The 19,572-nt window shown below is 40.4% G+C and overlaps 1 protein-coding gene across 7 annotated transcripts in view; it reads right to left on the reverse strand.

Annotated features, from left to right (window-relative positions):
- Positions 1 to 339: 339 nt before the first annotated feature.
- The window catches only part of LOC122556221 (transcription factor Dp-2-like), a 203,316-nt gene continuing 184,083 nt past the window's right edge, over positions 340 to 19,572 (reverse strand). For all 7 annotated transcript variants that reach the window (XM_043702792.2, XM_043702794.2, XM_043702791.2 and 4 more), the window contains 4 exons: positions 18,084 to 18,235; positions 17,323 to 17,489; positions 5,864 to 5,963; positions 340 to 2,540 (listed from right to left, as the gene is read on the reverse strand). In XM_043702792.2, coding sequence (XP_043558727.1) covers positions 2,345 to 2,540; positions 5,864 to 5,963; positions 17,323 to 17,489; positions 18,084 to 18,235 — 615 coding nt within the window. In that variant the 3' untranslated portion in view covers positions 340 to 2,344. The remainder of the gene's footprint in view (positions 2,541 to 5,863; positions 5,964 to 17,322; positions 17,490 to 18,083; positions 18,236 to 19,572) is intronic.

Here is a 19,572-nt window from a genome sequence, read left to right on the forward strand (position 1 = left end):
TTACATCAGTGATGACTCTTCAACAAAGTAGTTTATTGCCATAAAAGGTGTTGAGATGTGTGGTGGCCATGAAAAGCATTATATTTTCCTTCATTTTACAGCTTAACTGGGAGAAAAACAACAAGGAGAGAACATACCTGCTTCCTCCCAGAAACGGTAGCTACACCAGACGCTGTAGCACCAGCCCAGCTGTTACTCAGGTTATGTTTCGATGTAAACAGAGTAGAACATATAATAGCTTCATGTGCAAGCAATTTTCAACAAAATTTCTCAACATACCATCCAACTAATATGCAGAAAATTTACACATTTAAAGAAATTCATTCAATTCCCACATGGTTGTCTTTAAATTATTTTATTCCATGTTCTACAATACAAATTTTTTTTTAGTTCATTGTGGAAATATTCTTCCCTGAAAACACAGGAAGCAGGTAGCTGCACCATCACCAAAGGCCATGCAGGTATGATCATCAGCACATTCAACAATGATGCCCTTAATTTAAACCATACCAAAACGTATACCTTAACATCCCATTTGCAGCACAACTGAAGAATGTTTTATATATATGTACAGTGAACATATTTCTACAAAGTGGATATAAAACTTGAATCAAAAATTAATAACTTGGCAAATTATTTACAAAAACACAATGAGGGTGAAATCAGTCTTGGGCAAAAGTGTTAAACAGACAAGAACAATCTAACAGCTTGTCATACATTCTGGCTGAAGTGTTGTCAATAGAAGAGAACGCTGGTTGGAATGTAAGGTAGGCTGCTGCTTGTCATCATCGCCTGCCTTCCATTCCTGCCCCCTGACCTATTTCACCCAGATGGGTTCAGAAAGGTTGACCTCTGGAGACAGGCTGACTTTGAAAGGAGAGGTTGGTGAGTGAGTGAGTGCATGGTCTAGGTTATTGAAATCCAGTTGCATATTCTGACTGTTGCTCTCGACATAGCTTACATTTTTATCTTGTTACAAAAGAAGGGGCTGATGAAGAATAGTATAAAATATGATACCTGGAAATATGATGGAAAGACTAGATAATAGCACTTGACAAAATATTGTTTAAAAAAGTCAAATGTACAAAAGTTCAAAATCAGAAGGGTTTTTTCAAAAAATATAGTTTTCTCCTTTCTCCTCCTCTCTTGAAAATGGGTGTCTCCTTACCTGGCCAAATGGCTCGGGGTCCGAAGTCATGCCATGGCACCTTTTCCAGATGATCAATATTTGCAGGCAGTCTTTAACACCTGAATATTGGTGGGCTTTTAGACTGCACACGGATGCCTTCTAGGCTGATCCTGCCCCACTTGATCTCCAACTACGTACACCCGCATGGGATATAGTACGCAGCAATCAGAACCAGAAAGTCTAGCCAATACTCTGTCTAATTCAGGCTGGCTGAATTCAAACTACAGCCACCTGAAGATTAGCTATGTCTGGGTACCAACCTTGGGCACCATCTCAATCCGTGTGGATAAAACAGACTACAGCGAGATTCACAGTGCCATCGGAGGAGCAGATGTACTTTAATAAGCTGATCAATTCCTTTGTATGAAATAACTGACTCGATCAGCAGTTGTGACTCATTATCCTCAGTTTCTGAAAGAAAGTCATTGTTGAGGAATGTTACATTTGATTTGTTGCTCAATATGTAAAGTAAATCATTCACACAGGTGAATTTAAGACTACAAACTTAATCATACTCATTTTCTTTGAGATAAACGTCATATATTAGCTTCCATCAACATCAGGGTTTGGTATTTCTTTGGATCTCCCTTGCGACAGAACTGGGCAAACCCAGGATTTCAGATTGGAAGTATATGCAATCTAGATATTTCCAAGTCAGGAACTCAAAACTGCAACAGTCTCCAAACACGTATCTATCCCAACCATGAATAAATTGTAAAATAACCAAAACAATTTGCTTTATCTCAACATACCCTAAGTCCACAACTCAATCGTACAAGCAAAAGATACACTTAAAACACGCTGAAACAACCAGGGGGTGTACCCTCACCAGCTTCCAAAGGACAGGAGTAAAGGGAGAGAGTAGAAGCATAAAATAGACCAGAACAAAAATAAAATAGCAGCTATTAAAACTGTGCCAGCTGATCAGCTTTGGATCATTTTTTAACTGAATCTGATAATGTATCACAACAGACTGAAAGCTGCATCATAGGATTCTGCACATTCACACAGAATTGCTGTTCATTTCTCTCTCTCTTGGCTTTCAGTCTGCAAGGGTCAGTCACAAGGATGACAACAGTGGATGGTGAAACATCGTACAGTACAGCTTTAATAAAAAGCATGTGAGCAGCTTGAGAAAGTATGCCAGCACACTCTTTACTCCCCTTCAACAAGTGAGGAGCAGTCATCTTCATCATCGTCATCATCTTCATCATCATCATTAAATGAGCATGGTGTTTCACCTCGTGATTCATAGTGCGATGCAATGCTGCTCGAGTGGCGGCTTTCTGGAGCAAGGAGGTGTCCAGTTGCTAAGGCAACTTCCACATCAAGTGATAATCCAGGGTTTATACTGTTGGTTTGAAATAAGAAAGTGAACACTCACACAGCACAGCCTTTGTAAATTTTAATAAAGTGCCTGTTTTGCACCCAAGTGCTAAACTAAAAGCAATTTCTATTGTATATTTGGAACATAGGAGAAAAGGTTGGCCATTTAGCCCTTGTGCCCACCCCACTATTCTAGAACATAGCTATTTGTCTACATCAACACAGTCTTCCCAAACTATTTCCATTTCCCTTGAGATCACTAGTAACAAGAAATATATCAATCTCATTCTCTAATTTACCTAATGACTGAGCTTCTACAGCCTTCTGGGGTGGAGAATTTCAAAGATTCAACATCATCCCAGTAAAATTTCCCCTCATCGCAATCCTAAATGATTCAGACCCCTGGCTCTAGCCTCTATCAGGGTCAACATCCTTTTTGCACCTACTCCATCGATCCCTGGAACAATTTTTCAAGACTCTATCAGATCGCTTCCGCTTCTTGTAAACACTACTGAACAGATCTCTCAATCTCCCAGGAATCAGTCTTGGGAACCTCCACTACAGTCTCTCTGTTGCTGGAAAAGCGCAGCAGGTCAGGCAGCATCAAAGGAGCAGGAGAATCGACATTTCGGGTGATCTCCAGCATCTGCAGTCCTCACTTTCTTCTACAGTCTCTCTGTGGTTGGTATATCCTTTGGGTAAGGGGTTCAGAATTGCAGACAATCCTCCAGGTTCAGCCTCACCAATGCTCTATACAAGTGAAGCTCATTTTCTTTGGTCTTTTATTCAAATCGTCTTGTGATACCATCTGCCTTCCAAATGTTTGATTTCAATGATTTATAATCAAGGATACCTAGGTCTCTTTGAACATCAAGATTTCCAATCTCTCATAATTCAACAAATACTTTGCACCTCAGTTCCTTTGACTAAAGTGAATAACCTCACACTTATTCCACATTAAAGCCCACCTGCCAGCTTTTGCCCACTCACTCAGTCTGTCTAAATGCCTTCTTTGTGTCCTTCTCACAGTTCACATTCTCACTGTTGTTTGAATCATATACAAACTTGGAATTATTACAAATGGTCTCCAGATGAAAATCACTGAGACTGATTGCGAGGGCATGGTATTGTGGCAGTGACCCATGCTATACACCTCTGTTCAGAGCCTGCTAACTTGAGAATGACCATTAATTACTACTCTCTGCATTCTGCCTGTTAACCAAACTTCAATCCATGCTAATTGAGAGCGTGGTGCTGGAAAAGCACAGCAGGTCAGGCAGCATCCAAGGAACAGGAGAGTCGACCTTTTGGACATAAGTCCTTCATCAGGAATGAGGCTGTGAGCCGACGGGGTGGTGAGATAAATGGGAGGGAGGGTGGGATGGGGGGGGTAAGGTAGCTGAGGCTGTGATAGGTAGATGAAGGTGGGGGTAATGGTGATAGGTTGGAGAGGAGAGTGGAGCGGATAGATAGGAAGGAAGATGGACAGATCATGAGGGCGGTGCTGAGTTGGATGGAGGTTGGAGGCCTCATCTTCCACCTTGGGACTCTCCAACCACACGGGATCAATGTGGATTTCACCACTTTCCTAATTTCCCCTCCCCCTACCTTATCCCAGATCCAAACTTCCAACTCAGCACCGCCCTCATGACCTTCCCTGCTCCTCGGATGCTGCCTGACCTGCTGTAGTTTTCCAGCACCACACTCTCGACTCTAATCTCCAGCATCTGCAGTCCTCACTTTCACCTGGTTGATTTAATCCATGCCATTACATTATTGCAAGTGCTTTAATTTTGCTTTAAGGACTTTTTCAAAAGACTACTGAAAGTCCAAATATACCACATTTACTGATTCCTTCTCATCAACACTGCTAGTAACATCCTCAAAAACTATCAGGTTTGTCAAACATGACTGCTTCCTTCATAAATCCATATTGACTCTGTCCATTCAGACAATTAATTTTCTAGACATTCTAAACAATAATCACCTCCCTAATAATAGATTCTAGTATTTTCCTTTCTAATGATGTCAGACGAACAAGTCTGTAGTTCCCTGGTTTCTCTCTGCCTCCTTTCTTGAACAGGGGGTTTACATTTATAACTTTCTAATCTGCAGATACTGTTGCAGAATTAAGAGGATGTTGAAAGATGACCACCTCCAATGTATCGTCTATCATTGTAGCCAATTCTTTTAACAAACAGTGAACATCACTGGGTCCCAGGAATTTGTTAACTTCCAACCCTGATAATTTCTCCAATATACCTTTACTTTTCCTAATAATATCTTTCAAACCCACACTCTACAAGAGCCCTATTTCAGGGAGATTTCTGGTATCTTCCTTTTTGAAGGACGACACAAAGTATTTACGTAGTTTTTCTAATTGTGCTTATAAACCTTCCTTCTTCACCTGTAGTGGACCCGCATTTGTCTTTGCTAAACATATCCTGTTTGCATACCTATACCAAGCTTTTAAAAGACTTGTACGTTTCTTGCTATTTTACATTTATATTCTATTCTCTTTTTACCAATTATTTTTATTCTATTTTGCTGAATTATAAAATTGTTCCAATTCTCAGGTTTCCAACTTTTGTTTGGAAATTTTATGAGCCTTTGCATTTGATCTAATACTATACTTAACTTCCCTTGTTAGCCATAGCTCTCTTGGCTTTCCTGTTAGGTATTTTTACCTTGTATAAATTTGTGCTTTTTATTTGAAAAACAAGTGTTAATTCTTTTAATACCAGCCATTGCCTATCCACCATCAAATCTCTTAATGTATTTTTTTCAAACCCACCGTAACAACCTGTTCAGGTGTTATGAAACACTTCTGAACCAGGTTGAACTTGATTCCACACCTCCAAAACACACAGACAGAGACAATACCACTTCAGTGCAAACATCAACTTTCTACTCATACATTTATAACTGTCTTTTGAATTTGAGATCCTGGTTTCAGAATGTACTACACCATTTTCAAACTTAACTTGTTTACCTTGAACATTTTATCATATTCCTATCTATCTTTTATAACACTATTATGAATTAATTTCTCATTATGTAAGACTAGATCCAAGTTCTAGATAATACTAGATCTAAGTTCTCGATAACACTGGACTTAAATCTAGCATTTCAACAATATGCATTCAATGTTGAGCACTCCAAAAGGATTACAATAGAGGTGTAAGACTACCAACTTCTAAGAATTCACAGAAATTACAATGGAGAAGGAAGAGTGGTGTTCAAAAGGTTAGCCAGAAATTTCCCATTGTCAAATGTTATCAACTCATTTTACATTTCAATATCTCCTATTGTCCAATGTATTTACAATTTTAGTTATGAGCAGTTTACCTTGACTGAGAAATGGAGCCAGGTGTAGATAAAGCTGAGGCAGTTTGTATTAGATCTGTAGGTACTTCCTTGTTTGCCCAGGATGATCCGTCAGCCATTTCTATCAGAAAAATAACAGCCAGGTTATAATTCTACATCAGGGGAAATAGAGCGAGCACTGCATAAACTAATGCTTCAAAATCCACATTGTAAAATCAACGTGGAAGCAATCGATGCGAGTCCATTGTGGTTGGCAGAACTCCATTTCATTCCATCATGCAATGCTGTAAGTAAAAGACTTGCATTGATCCAGGACACCAGAAAAAAAAACTTCTCTACTCTCCTTCAATCATTCCCATGAGATGTTTTAACATTCACCTAAGCAGGTAGAAAAGATTCTGTATTTTCTGAGAGATACCAGCTTAGATAATGCAACACTGCTCCTGTGCAGCACTGAAACATCACTCTTGACCATGTGCTCAAGTAAGCATGAGGGGAAGGAATGCTACTGTTGAACCAACTCTATCACAGTTTCCAAGCCGATAATGGTATAATATACGCATCATTAGGGATATATTCACACTGCCAAAGTGAGGACTGCAGATGCTGGAGACCAGAGTCAAGATTAGAGTGGTGTTGGAAATGCACAGCAGGGCAGGCAGCATCTGAGGAGCAGGAAAATCAATGTTTTGGGCGTCCTGATGAAGGGCTCCTGCCCGAAACATCGATTTTCCTGTGCCTCAGGTGCTGCCTGACTTGCTGTGCTTTTCCAGCACCACTCTAATCTTGACATATATTTACACGGTTCTGCTATCAATCTGAGACCAGCAACTGTAATCTCGAGCTGCTTTCACATCGGCTGAATGAACTGCAGTGTGGGCACAGTCATCAAGTTAAGTACTTAGGGAGCACAATGAGAGAGCTTCTAACATAAACATTGAAGTGAGATTAAGGTAAATTACTAAGGGCCAAAAATGTTAGCAGACACCACCTCCCCCAAGCATTTCAATGCATGTTGGACACCACACTGGAACTCATTGCAGAAATCTGCAAGTCAAAGTTGCATAAAATTGCCCTCTCAAGAAGTTTCCTTCCTCTTTGGTTTGAAGTCAGGTTACTCCTACCCTGGCTTCATGCTGACAGTTTAGCATGATGCAAAGCTGAAACTGTTTGTCGTGGATGCTAATCTGAGAGTAACTGCAACCCAAGATCATTTAGATTTATAAGGTAGTTCCTTTTTAAAACAAAATCTTTGTATAACATAAAACCAAAGGCAATGCACTGCTCTGACCATGTAATTCTATAATCTATCAATTTTTCAAATCTATTTTTCAAATAATTTGTGGCTTTCCAAGAATGCGCATCTGGTTTAAACCTGGATAACGTCATGTGCGTCCTGCCCAAAGGCAGATTTCGGTTCATTGGAGTTTTTACAGGCCTCCCAATGCTAAGCCATTCCCTTAATTTGGCAATAACTTCTGTAAGTTTTAAGCCATCTATCATGCACATTATCTTATGTTTCCTGTCTCTTTTTGAAATAGTACTCTCCCTTTTTGTTTTTCACATCAAAGTGTATCACTTCACATTTAGCTGTATTTTATTGGATCTGCCATGTGTTTGCCATGTGACTTGTCTAAGTCACTCTGAACCCTCCTTGCATCTTCCTCACAACTCACTATCTTGTCATGTTTTGTGCCATCGGCAAATCTGGAAATGGTGCATTTGGTTGCTTTATCCAGGTCCCTTATATATATTGTGAATAGCTGAGGGTCGAACACTGATCCTTGTGGTACCTCATTAATCATTGCCTGCCACTTGGAAAAAGACTCAATTATTCCCACTCTGTTTCCTGTCTCTCAACAAATTCTCATCCATGCCAATATATTACTTCTAATCCTGTGCGCTCTAACTATGCCCACCAACTACTGATAAAGGACCTTATCAAAAGCCTTCTGAAAATCTATATACACCACATCCACTGGTTCTCCCTTATCTATTCTACTAGTTACATTCTCAAAACATCCTCCAGCAGGTTAATTGTAAACCCTTTGCATAAACCCATGTGGGCTTTGTCAATCCCTAAAAGCTTTCCAAATGCTCTGCTATCATGTTTTTTTTTTAATATACTAAACCTAGCACTTTCCAAACTATTGATATTAGGCTCATTGGTCTATAACTCTGTTTTTTCTCACTCCCTTCTTAAATACTGGGGTTACATTTGCCATCCTCCAATCTGTGGGAAATGGCCTTTCCCATCGCTATCCTTCTTCTTGCTTTTTTTCCTCCATCTTCGATCTGCAGAAACTGCACTTCCTAAATACATGAATCATCACACAATGCTACTCCCCTTCCTTCTACTGATAGATGAGTATTTCTTGGTGGTTATGAGATACATCCTCTGTAACTGAGTGTATACCACTGTGGTACAATGTATAAAGTAAGGGATAAAGCAATTTCCGCACTTATTCAGGGCACCTTTGCAAATGTGGACAGTATAATTTCTGAGACACTGAACTAGTTATCTCCTTCCAGGGTCTGCCAATACAACCTGCCAATTAATTAGCATATAGATATGTGTAGTTAAAGAGAAAATTGCACAAATCAATAAATATTAATGCTGTTATAATGCCTTTGCTATGTGAATCTCTTAATGAGCACCTCACATTTCTTCCACCCACTATCAGAATAAGTGATAGACTTGTCACCACAGTCCTTTGTCTGTATGTTTGAGCTCAAGATAGTCCTGCCAGATACAACCAAGTATGACAGGGTAAAACTACTAAAAATAATCCAACCCCCTGTCTTCACAGTTTACAGTTTCGCAAGCTGATTAGTACAGACTACTGAAATCCTAATGACAATACTCTTACGAGATAAAAACGCATTGAAATGTCAGCAAGGACTGATTCACCCTCTGATTTCCACTTGCATCCTGTGGAGAATAATCTAGTCAAAATCCAACAACTTTCAGCAAGGGCCTTCAGACTGAGGAATCATGGACTCACTAAAACACCACGACCTATTTTAAAAGTGCAATCATTTAACATGCAAGATGAAGCCTTTCCAGCAATTCAGCGCGTACTAAAACTCTGAGATGACGTGGAGATGCTGGTGTTGGACTGGAGTGAAAAAGTGCAGTGCTGGAAAATCACAGCAGGCCAGGCAGCATCTGAGGGGCAGGACAGTAGACTTTGAGCGTAGGCTGTTCATCAGGATGAAGGGCTTATGCCTGAAACGTCGACTCTCCTGCTCCTCGGATGCTGCCTGGCCTGCCGTGCTTTTCCAGCACCACATTCTTTGACTCTGATCTTCAGCATCTGCAGTCCTCACTTTCTCCGAGGACTGGAATGGACAAGGTCTGAAGTCACATAACACCAAGTTACAGTCTGATAGGTTTATTTGAAATTACAACCTTTCAGGTGACCTGACGAAGGGGTAGCGCTCCAAAAGCTTATGATTTCAAATAAATCTGTTGGACCAAAACCTTGTGTCATGTGACTTCCAACTTTGAGATTTACAGCATCAGTGGGACAAGACTATTTTCATATCAGATATGCAAACAGCTTCAGCTGAAAATTGGTATTTAAATCAAAAGCATAGTAATCTACTCTATTAATCAACGAGATTTGTGATAACAAGTTTGATTTTTTAACAACTGAAATTAAAACAACTATTTAACTGCATTGTTTTAATGAAACATACCAACATTAGATATGGCTGCTCTGGGATAAAGTAGGGCTGCCTTTTAAAAATATAACATTGTTTAAAAACAAAGAAATAGGAGCAGGAGTTGTCCATTTGGCCCTTTGAGCTGCTCCATCATATGATCGTGTCCATCTCAATACCATATTCCCAATACCTCCCCAGAGATCTCACCGCCTTCATTACCTAAAGATTTATCCATCTCTTTCTTGTATATACTCAGTGATCCAGCCTCTACAGCTTTCTGTGGTAGAACATGCAACACGGTTGACTATTCTCAATGAAGAAATGCTTCCTCAAGTCTTAAATTGCCTAGCCCACATCCTGAGACTGTACCCGCTGGTTCAAAACTCTCCAACCAGAGAATACAGCCCCTCCCTCAAGTTGGTCTCGCCCTGTCAGAATTTTTAAATTTCATTCAGATCCCCTCTCATCCTTCTAAACTCTCATGAGCTCTCAAAAACAGAAACTGCTAGAAAATCTCAATAGTTCTGGTAGCACCTGTGGATAGAATGCAAAATGAATGTTTGGGGTCCAGTGACCTTTCTTCAGAAGCCTAGTTTATTATTTCCAGCATCCATAGCTCTTTCAGTTTTCTGTCTCATGGATATAGGCCCTGTTGAACCTACCTCCCCTCATACAACACCCCTGCCATCCCTGGTATCAGCCGAATGAACCCCCCCGCTGCACTCTGTCAATGCCATGTATATCTTTTTACAGGAAGAGACCAAACCTGCGTGCAATACTCCAGATGAGTTCTCTTCAAGGCACTGTAAAATTGCAGTAAAACATCCCTAATTCTGAACTCATATCATCTTGCCATAAAGGCCAATATATTGTAGGAATGAATTACTGTAGATCCTGGAATCTGAACTGAAAACAACAAATGCTGGAGATCACAGCGGGTCAGACAGCATCCATGGAGAGAGAGCAAGCTGACATTTCAAGTCCAGATGAGTCTTCATTAGAGCTTCCGTAACGAGGCACGAGACTCAAAACGTTAGCTTGCTGTCTCTCCATGGATGTTGCCTGATCCAAGGCCAACATACTCCTTGGCTTCCAAACTGGTTGCTGCATCTGCCTGTTTACATTCATAGACACTCAGATGCCTTTGTGTATTCATACTTCTCAATACATCACAATTTAAATAATTCTCAGCCTTCCTGTTTTTCATACCAAACACTGGAGATATAATAAGTTTGCAGATGACACCAAATTGGAGGTGTAGTGGACAGTAAAGAAGGTTACCTCAGATTACAACAGGATCTTGATCAGATGGGCCAATGGGCTAAGGAGTGGCAGATGGAGATTAATTTAGATAAATGCAAGGTGTTGCATTTTGGAAACGCAAGTCAGAGCAGGACTTATACACTTAATGGTAAGGTCCTAGGGAGTGTTGCTGAACAAAGAGACCTTGGAGTGCAGGTTCATAGCTCCTTGAAAGTGGAGTCGCAGGTAGATAGGATAGTGAAGAAGGCGTTTGGTATGCTTTCCTTTATTGGTCAGAGTATTGGGTATAGCAGTTGTGAGGTCATGTTGCGGCTGTACAGGACATTGGTTAGGCCACTTTTGGAATATGGTGTGCAGTTCTGGTCTCCTTCCTATCGGAAAGATGTTGTGAAACTTGGAAGGGTTCAGAAAAGATTTACAAGGATGTTGCTAGGGTTGGAGGATTTGAGCTTTGAGAGAGGCTGAATAAGCTGGGACTGTTTTCCCTGGAGCATCGGAGGCTGAGGTAGACCTTATAGAGGCTTATAAAATCATGAAGGGCATGGATAGGGTAAATAGACGAGGTCTTTTCCCTGGGGTGAGGGAGTCCAGAACTAGATGGCATAGGTTAGTGGTGAGAGGGGGGAAAATTTAAGAGGAACCTAAGGGGCAACTTTTTCACACAGAGGGTGGTATGTGTATGGAATGAGCTGCCAGAGGAAGTGGTGGAGGCTGGTACAATTGCAACATTTATTAGGCATCTGAATGGATATATGAATAGGAATGGTTTGGAGGGATATGGGCTGGCTAGTGGAACTAAATTAGGTTAGGATATCTGCTCGGCATGGACAAGTTGGATCAAAGAGTCTTGTATCGTGCTGTCAGCAAACTTGAAACATTGCATTTGGTACCCTCATGCAGGTCATTGATGTCAATCATGAAAAGCTGAAGACCAAGCACTAAATCTTGTAGTGACCCCATTAGTTATTGCCCTCTATCTGGAAACAGACACATTTATTCACTCTCCCCTTCCTGTCTGGCAACAAATTCTCAAGCCATGCCAGCATGCTATGCCCAATCCTTTCTGCTTTAATTTTGGGCACAAGCCTCTTCTGTGGGACCTTACCAAACATTTTTTTGTAAGTTAAATATCTGCTACATGAGTTACATCCTGCAAAGGAAACTTATCAGAACAATACCAGGATTGAATAACTACTGTTAAAAGGAAGAAAATACTGAAGCTGTGATTGTTCTTCTTAGAACATCGAAGGTTACGAGATTTAATAGAGGTAATTAAGGAAATCGGCAAAAGTACCAGAGGGAACTCAGAAGTTTTTTTGTCCCCCCAAAATCAGTTGTCGCAACCATCGATTGTAACAGTGGTGTAAGAAGATTTATTAGTAACACTTGGAAGGGAACCATCGACATATTTAAAAGGAAAAATCTGCAGTAGAGCTTTGGGAAAAGAGAGAGGGATTCATTAGATATGTACCAGTACAAGTATGATGGGCTGATTGGCCTTATACTGTACTGTTGGTTTCTTCGATAAAATGCAAGATCATAGCCCAGCAGTTACCAACTGAATTATTATGAAGATGTAGTCACACTGCTGACCTTGCTCACACAGTGAACAGGGTGAATTCAGAATGGTCTCTCACACATCCTGGAATCATTTTCACTGGAAATAGCTCTGCAATATTAAGTACATTCCTGATCACCCCACATTTGTAGAAATTAATACCTTGTTTGCGTCACAGCACAACTTGCTTGATTCCTTGTGAACTGATCCAAATTCTAATTAACCTACAGCCGTTATATAACAAAATGCATACAGCTTCCTACATTTTTTGTGCTGTGTCTAACATGCTCAGAGACTTGCCCTAAATATTTGTTCTTATTGTGGTTGCCCTGTTTTTCACACACAACTATTAAAACACCTTCAAGATTGCTTCCCACAAATAAAAACTCAGCAGAATTTGAGTTCAGTAGCTTTTAGCAGGCACAAAATAAATGATAATAAATTCAGAAGAAAAGAACAGAACTGTAAAGAACATTCTCTGAATGTCAATTGGGAATGGGTTACTTAGAGTTGCCATGGTAGCTGCCGGAGCTGCTGGAACTAAATAGCCTCTGTTTCTTCACCCCCTACCTTAATGGAACAAAGCGGTTTTTGACAAAGCCTTGAATTTCTCTTAGTATTTCCTTTCTCTAGCTGGCAATTATATGCTCAGAGACACTAACCGCACCCCGGCAATAAAAAAATCTACTGAAATACATGCAGCGTCAACAAAATTAACTGACTGTGAGAGCTGGTGCAGATAATTATACATTCCCTCATCAGCTGTAAAAATCAAGAATATTCAGCATTGGCATATGAGAAAATGGGGTGCCAGCGTAACATTTTCAAATTTGTAAATCAGTTCAAAAAGGCAATAAATGGGGTGCCATCACAATTCCAGGAAACAGAACTGCCTCAAAGCACTGTTTCAATATGAGCCAGGCCTGTTCAAAAAGAGCATTCATAGCAGCAGTGATGGGATCTATTTAAAGCCAAGTGGCCATTGAAACTGACAATGTCACAATAGAATTTATGACTGCAGTACCTTTGTTTCCCAGACCTTTTATAGGGAGGGAGAACACTTTTAATAGCTACACAATAATTAAGACCTGTTTTTAAAACGTGACTCCTGCAAGTCATTTGCAATTTGCATTAATGAGGCATTCTTTGTATCTTAACACTGAATAAATGCATACTCTCAACAGAATGATACGTTTCATCCACTCAATGCATACGTAATTCCTTATATCCAAGATCACAATGATATTTATAAGTTAATCACAGAATGCAACTTGAGAAAGATGTATTAGATAGCATTGTTTACAAATTCAGGATACCTCTAAGCAAAATGTCATTGTTGAAATGCAGCATTTAATTTATGAACAGGGTCCCACTGAACAGCAATTAGATTAGATTAGATTACTTAGTGTGGAAACAGGCCCTTCGGCCCAACAAGTCCACACCAACCCGCCGAAGCGCAACCCATTCCTCTACATTTACCCCTTCACCTAACACTACGGGCAATTTTAGCATGGCCAATTCACCTAACCTGCACACTTTTGGACTGTGGGAGGAAACCGGAACACCTGGAGGAAACCACGCAGACACAGGGAGAATGTACAAACTCCACACAATCAGTCGCCTGAGGCAGGAATTGAACCCGGGTCTCTGGCGCTGTGAGGCAGCAGTGCTAACCACTGTGCCACCCATGTAACTGATGATAAGATAACCTGTTTCAATGAAGCTGGTTGAAGGAGTGCAGTTGGCCAGGATACTAGAGAGAAATCCCATGCCAGCATGCAGATCTTTAACAATTAGAACTGCTCTGGCAGAATTTCACTCTTTGAATGGAATGGGCAAAAATTCCAAAGGGATTTAAATAAACTCTGACCCACTAAAGTTGGATGAGATGTTCCTTTGCAATTAATTTAATGGGGATACTGTATTGTCAAAGGTGTCATCTTTTAGTCAATATCTTAAATTAAGGCAGTTTGCGGTTTTTATGTTCTGGGACATGGCCTTTTAATGCTCTTCCTTAATTGTCCTGGAGAAGGTGCTGGGGAGCTGCCTTCTTGAACTGATGTAATTTAGGAACATCTGCAATGCTGCTGGAAGAGGGTTCCAAGTATTTCGTAAATGCAAAAGATCCTACAGTACACATGGGGAAAAAAAAACAGGAAATGTTGTTGGTATCTTTGGTCAATATTTCATGTTCAATATTGATTAGCTGTCCATTAATTTATTTGCTTTTGGGGCAACATTCCTGTGTGCAAACACGCTGCAGCATTTATCATCACCGCAAGAATAAACACAGTTCAAGTAAATCTGTTGTCTAAAAAGTACTTCTGGATATTCTGTGACTGGAAAATGCAACTTCATTTCTTGGTGCAGCACTATCCTTAACTAGGCTTTCCTCTTTCAGAGATATGTAGAATTGGTAGTAAATAGTAAGGAGGATAGCTTTCGACTCCAAAAGGCTTTTCCAGCAACGCATTTTTAAGCTCTGATCTCCAGCATCTGCAGTCCTCACTTTCTCCTACAAAAGGCTGTTGACAGACTGGATGGGCTGAACAGCAGCACAGTGGCTCAGTGGTTAGCACTGCTGCCTTACAATGCCAGGTGACCGCCTGTGTGGAGTTTGCAGATTCTTCCAGTGTTTGCGTGGGTTTCTGCTGGGTGCATCAGTTTATCCCATGGCCCCAAGATGTGCAGGTTAGGTGGGTTTGCCATGGTAAAGGCAGAGTTACAGGGTTTAAGGAGGGGGGCTGGGTCTAGGTGGGATGCTCTCTGGAAGGTCAGTGCAGACTCAATGGGCCAAATGGGCTGTTTCCGCACTTTTGGGATTGTATGAAATTGAATTCAATTAGTATAAATGTCAGGTGATGCAAAACGGCAGCACAAATGAGTCAAGGGGATACAGGATGTACGGTAGGGCCCTCGGCAACACAGAGGATCAGAGAGATCTTGGTGTGCATGTACACCAACCCCTTAAGGTACCATGATAGGTGGATAAAGTGGTTAAGGTGGCAGGTTAGATACTTGTTGGATGCTGCCTGACCTGCTGTGCTGTTCCAGCAATAAAGTTTCAACTTTGATCTCCAGCATCTGCAGACCTCACTTTCTCCCAGGTTAGATACTTGCCTTTATTAGTCGAGGCACTGAATTAACAGCAGGGAGGTGATGCTGGAACCATATAAAATGCTGGTGGGGCCACAGCTGGAGTACTGTGTGAAGTTCTGGAATCTACATTATAGGAGGGACGTGATAGCACTGGAGTGGGTGGAGAGGAGATTTACTGGGATGTTACTTGGCTGGTGAGTTTCAATTATGAAGAGAGATTGTTCAGACAGTGGTTGCTTTCCTTAGAGCAGAGGAGATTGATAGGGGACATTAGCAAGACGTATAAAATTATGTGGGACATAGACAGAGGAGACAGGAAGAAACTTTTCCCCTTTGTGGAGGGATCAATGACCAGCAGCCACACATTTAAGATAAGGGGCAGAAGGTTTAGAGGGGATGTGGAAAACGTTTTCACTGAAAGGTTGGTGGGAAATTTGAACTCAATGTAAAGGAGGGGGGAAAAAGAGGTAAAAACCCTTATTACATTTAAAAAGTCTTCAGATGTACACTTGTGATGCCAAGGTATGCAGAGCTATGGAACAAATGTTGAAAAATGGGACTGGAATACTTAGGTGGTTGTTTTTGTCTGGCATGGACACGATGAGCCAAAGGGCCTTTGTCTGTGCTGCAGATCTCTATGACTCTAAGAGCCCCAACACTTTCCAGCCTATTTAATGATTATGTAGTACATTAGCTCCATGGGACGGTACAGTGGCTCAGTGTTTAGCACTGCTGCCTCACTGCACCGAGGACCCTGCTTCGATTCCACCTTCGGACGGCTGTCTCTGTGGTGTTTGCACATTCTCTTCATGTCTGGGTGGGTTTCCTCCGAGTTTCCTCCCACAGTCCAAAGATATGCAGGTTAGGGTGGATTAGCTACAGGAAATGCAGGGTTACAGGGATAGGGTGGGTCTGTGTGGGATGCTCTTCGGAGGGTCAGTGTGGACTCGATGGGCTGAATGGCCTGCTTCCACACTGTAGGAATTCTATGATACTCCTATGAGACTCAACTGCACATCTATCATGATCTGAATGGAGAGCCTGTGGGTGAGAGAGCAGTCTATGTCACCTTCTGCAGGAGCAAGTCAACTCAAGCTGCAACCTCCTAATTTCTGTGTTTAACTGCATACCCACTGTCAAAGGAAGTTACTTTCCAATTTACTTTTTCAGTATGGTGAGTAGCTTCACTGTTATTTTTACAGCAATTAGAGTGATCCATTAAACAGGATCTTGCTGTATAAAAGGAGGAATGTGGGTGTGTGATGAGTAAAAGATATTTGAGAGTGAGCTGGCCTAACCACTAATACACTGCATCATGAAATTTCTTTTTTTAGATTTTACTCCCCTCTGAACCATTTACAATGTTTGGTATTTGCATGATATTTTTCATCTTCCTGAAGAAAGTGAGACTTTTTTTTCTATTTCAGGAGTACGGAGCAGTGGCTATCAGCTTTTGTTTGTAAAGATGATTCTGCAGTTAGTTGAAACATATAATATTCAAAGATTAGCCTGGATGTTAATACACTAAGGCCAAGTTGATCAAAGCTGCCTCTCTTCAAAAAGGCCTATATGATGCCAGTCGAAAGCATTTTAAAATACTTCTTGACAAGCAAAGTCCACAACAGGAAAGACAACGGTTTAGCCAAAAAAAAAATTGATCTATTTTACAAGTACAGAGGAACCTCGATTATCCGAACGACACAGGCAGGGAGTATTTTGTGAATGTTCGGATAATCGAATGCCGGATAACACAGTTTAGCCAAGCAATGAGACCTTGCAATCTTGTTCGGATAATCCAAATTCGGATAATTGAATGCTGGATAATTGGAGTTCCTCTGAGTGATGGATTAGTCAGTCATTTAAAAAGAAAACATGCTGTAGTATCACTGACCTGCAACATAGGGCTGCAAAACCTTTGGCACCAATGAGTTGGCAGTTTTCAGATTTTCTGGTGTACATTTACCCGATTCCAACCCAAAGGACATTCCCATACGTTTCAGCACCTCAATATCATCATGAATCTCAAACGTATTGTCAAAGTTGAATAGATATTCAAACCTGAGAGAGTTCACAAGAAGCAAATACTTTGAAATGAAATATGTACAGCAGGTGACTATAAAATCACAGGTATTCAGTGTGCATTGACATTTGCTTGGTATTGAAATATACAAGAGAATAATTGCTTGATAAAACAGAACTTGAGTACAGCTGAGAAATAGCAATGCTGCTAAAGTTTTCAGTTTTGCATTTATCAGGCCAGACTCACAATATCAACTCAAAGGGAATATATCACATAATGCAAGTGCTGTCCAATCACGTGATAACATCGAACATTGGCCACATCATTTACAGTTTTTGCAAACATGGTCTACTTGAGTCAATCTTGATTTAGCCTGTTTGCTTTCTAGTCTTGGTGATATCCTGAACTGTCAGAATAAACTTCTCAATTTAATGACTCCTCACATCTGGTGTGTAATATTGGAGTCTATTCATGATTTTGTGATGTAGCGCCTGTGGGGAAGTAGCTCTTGTTGTATTTCACCATATGATACAAACAATGTGGCTCGGAAGACAGGTTGACTAATATGAACAAATCGATGAAGTGAGTTAAACTAAACTTGAGAGTGCATTCCACAGAGCAAGGATACATACTTATCACTGGAGATGCTGCAATCTATGACAGTTCGCTTGCTGGTGTTGACGATGATGAAAGGCAACTGAATAGTTGAGTTTGGTGCAGGAGGACTCTGTGTCTGCTGTTCTGATTGTCGATTCCTCTGTACTAGATTTTTGAACGCTATTTGCTGTAAAGTGGGAAACAGAAAAGAAAGCTTCAAATTTCAATCACTGAATAAAAATAAAATGCTAGACTAAAATTACCAGAATGTAAAATCGGAAGCAATACAAAAATAGTCTTTTGGAAGAACAGGAGGCATAGATAAAACACATTAAAAAATGAAAAGGACCTATTATCATAGATCAAAAAGGAAGGCAGGAAGGGAGGAAACAGGTAGCTCAATGAATGTGAGGTTCACAAAGACCACATGAAGTGCTTTCATATGGCTGACACATGAAAGCATTAATTAGAACAATGTTAGAAATTAATGATTCATTACACAGCCAATCAATTAAACCTGCTTTGTGCAAGAGTTTTAGATGTGCCAATGTCTCATTATTTTTATAAAAACATCAGTTGATGAGATAATTTAAATGAATCAGACTGAGCAAGTCAAATAAGACAATTGTACAGTGGGGTTTACCTAGCTGTCACCGATTGCAAGTCTAATTCCTGCATGGTGAGATTATAATCTAAATTTGTTTTTTTTTGATTAGGAAGAGGGAATGTGGAAGCATGAGAACCACAGCACAGAAGTAGGCCATTTGGGACACCATGTCTACTGCCTATTGCTTTGCGCTCTCCCTAAAACCCTTGACTATCCTCTTTGAAATATTCATTCAACCACAAATTAAACATGCAGTAATCTCTGTCTCAATCACTGTCTGGGCAGATCATATCATGCTCCAACAATGTTCGATATAAAGTTTTTTTTTCCCTTCTAACCTATTTCTTTCTTACTGATAATTTTAAGTTGCTGTTACTGGAAACCCAGTAGGTGAGGACCAGTTGCCAACCTTTATACTCTGTGCCCCAACCAGTGAAGGCAAGCATGCCATGCACCTTCTTGACCATTTGGAAGAGTCTTCATGAAGGCAATAGAGAGATTATTTCCTTTCACTGGGGAAGTGATGTTGACCTTTCAACATTTGTTCTCCAGCAGAATAAAACAGATTTTCCTCATACAGTTTATCAAAACTCATCACCACCAGGCTGTTAGATTCCACCAATAGTAACATTAGACGTTTAGGAGCTGTTGGGTCAGCAGTCATGGTCACATTGTAACATCTTGAACAGGAAGAAAAATACTGCACAGCAGTTTTAAATGTATAGGCATGCAAATTATCAGCAAGATGACAAATAAATGTTGCGAACCTCTCTCTGGACAGCAGTAAATCTTTGGAAGCATTAAATTGAATTACAAGATGATGGTTTTGTCTAACAGTTCAGGGGGATAATGTCTACTATTAAGTGTGAAATCAAGCAGGTTCTTAATGTCTTTTTTATTATTGCGAGACATTTCAA

This window comes from Chiloscyllium plagiosum, unplaced genomic scaffold (assembly GCF_037043375.1).
Source record: "Chiloscyllium plagiosum isolate Xiang-an unplaced genomic scaffold, Cpla_swu_hap1 HiC_scaffold_13, whole genome shotgun sequence".
NCBI classification, from domain to species: Eukaryota; Metazoa; Chordata; class Chondrichthyes; order Orectolobiformes; family Hemiscylliidae; genus Chiloscyllium; species Chiloscyllium plagiosum.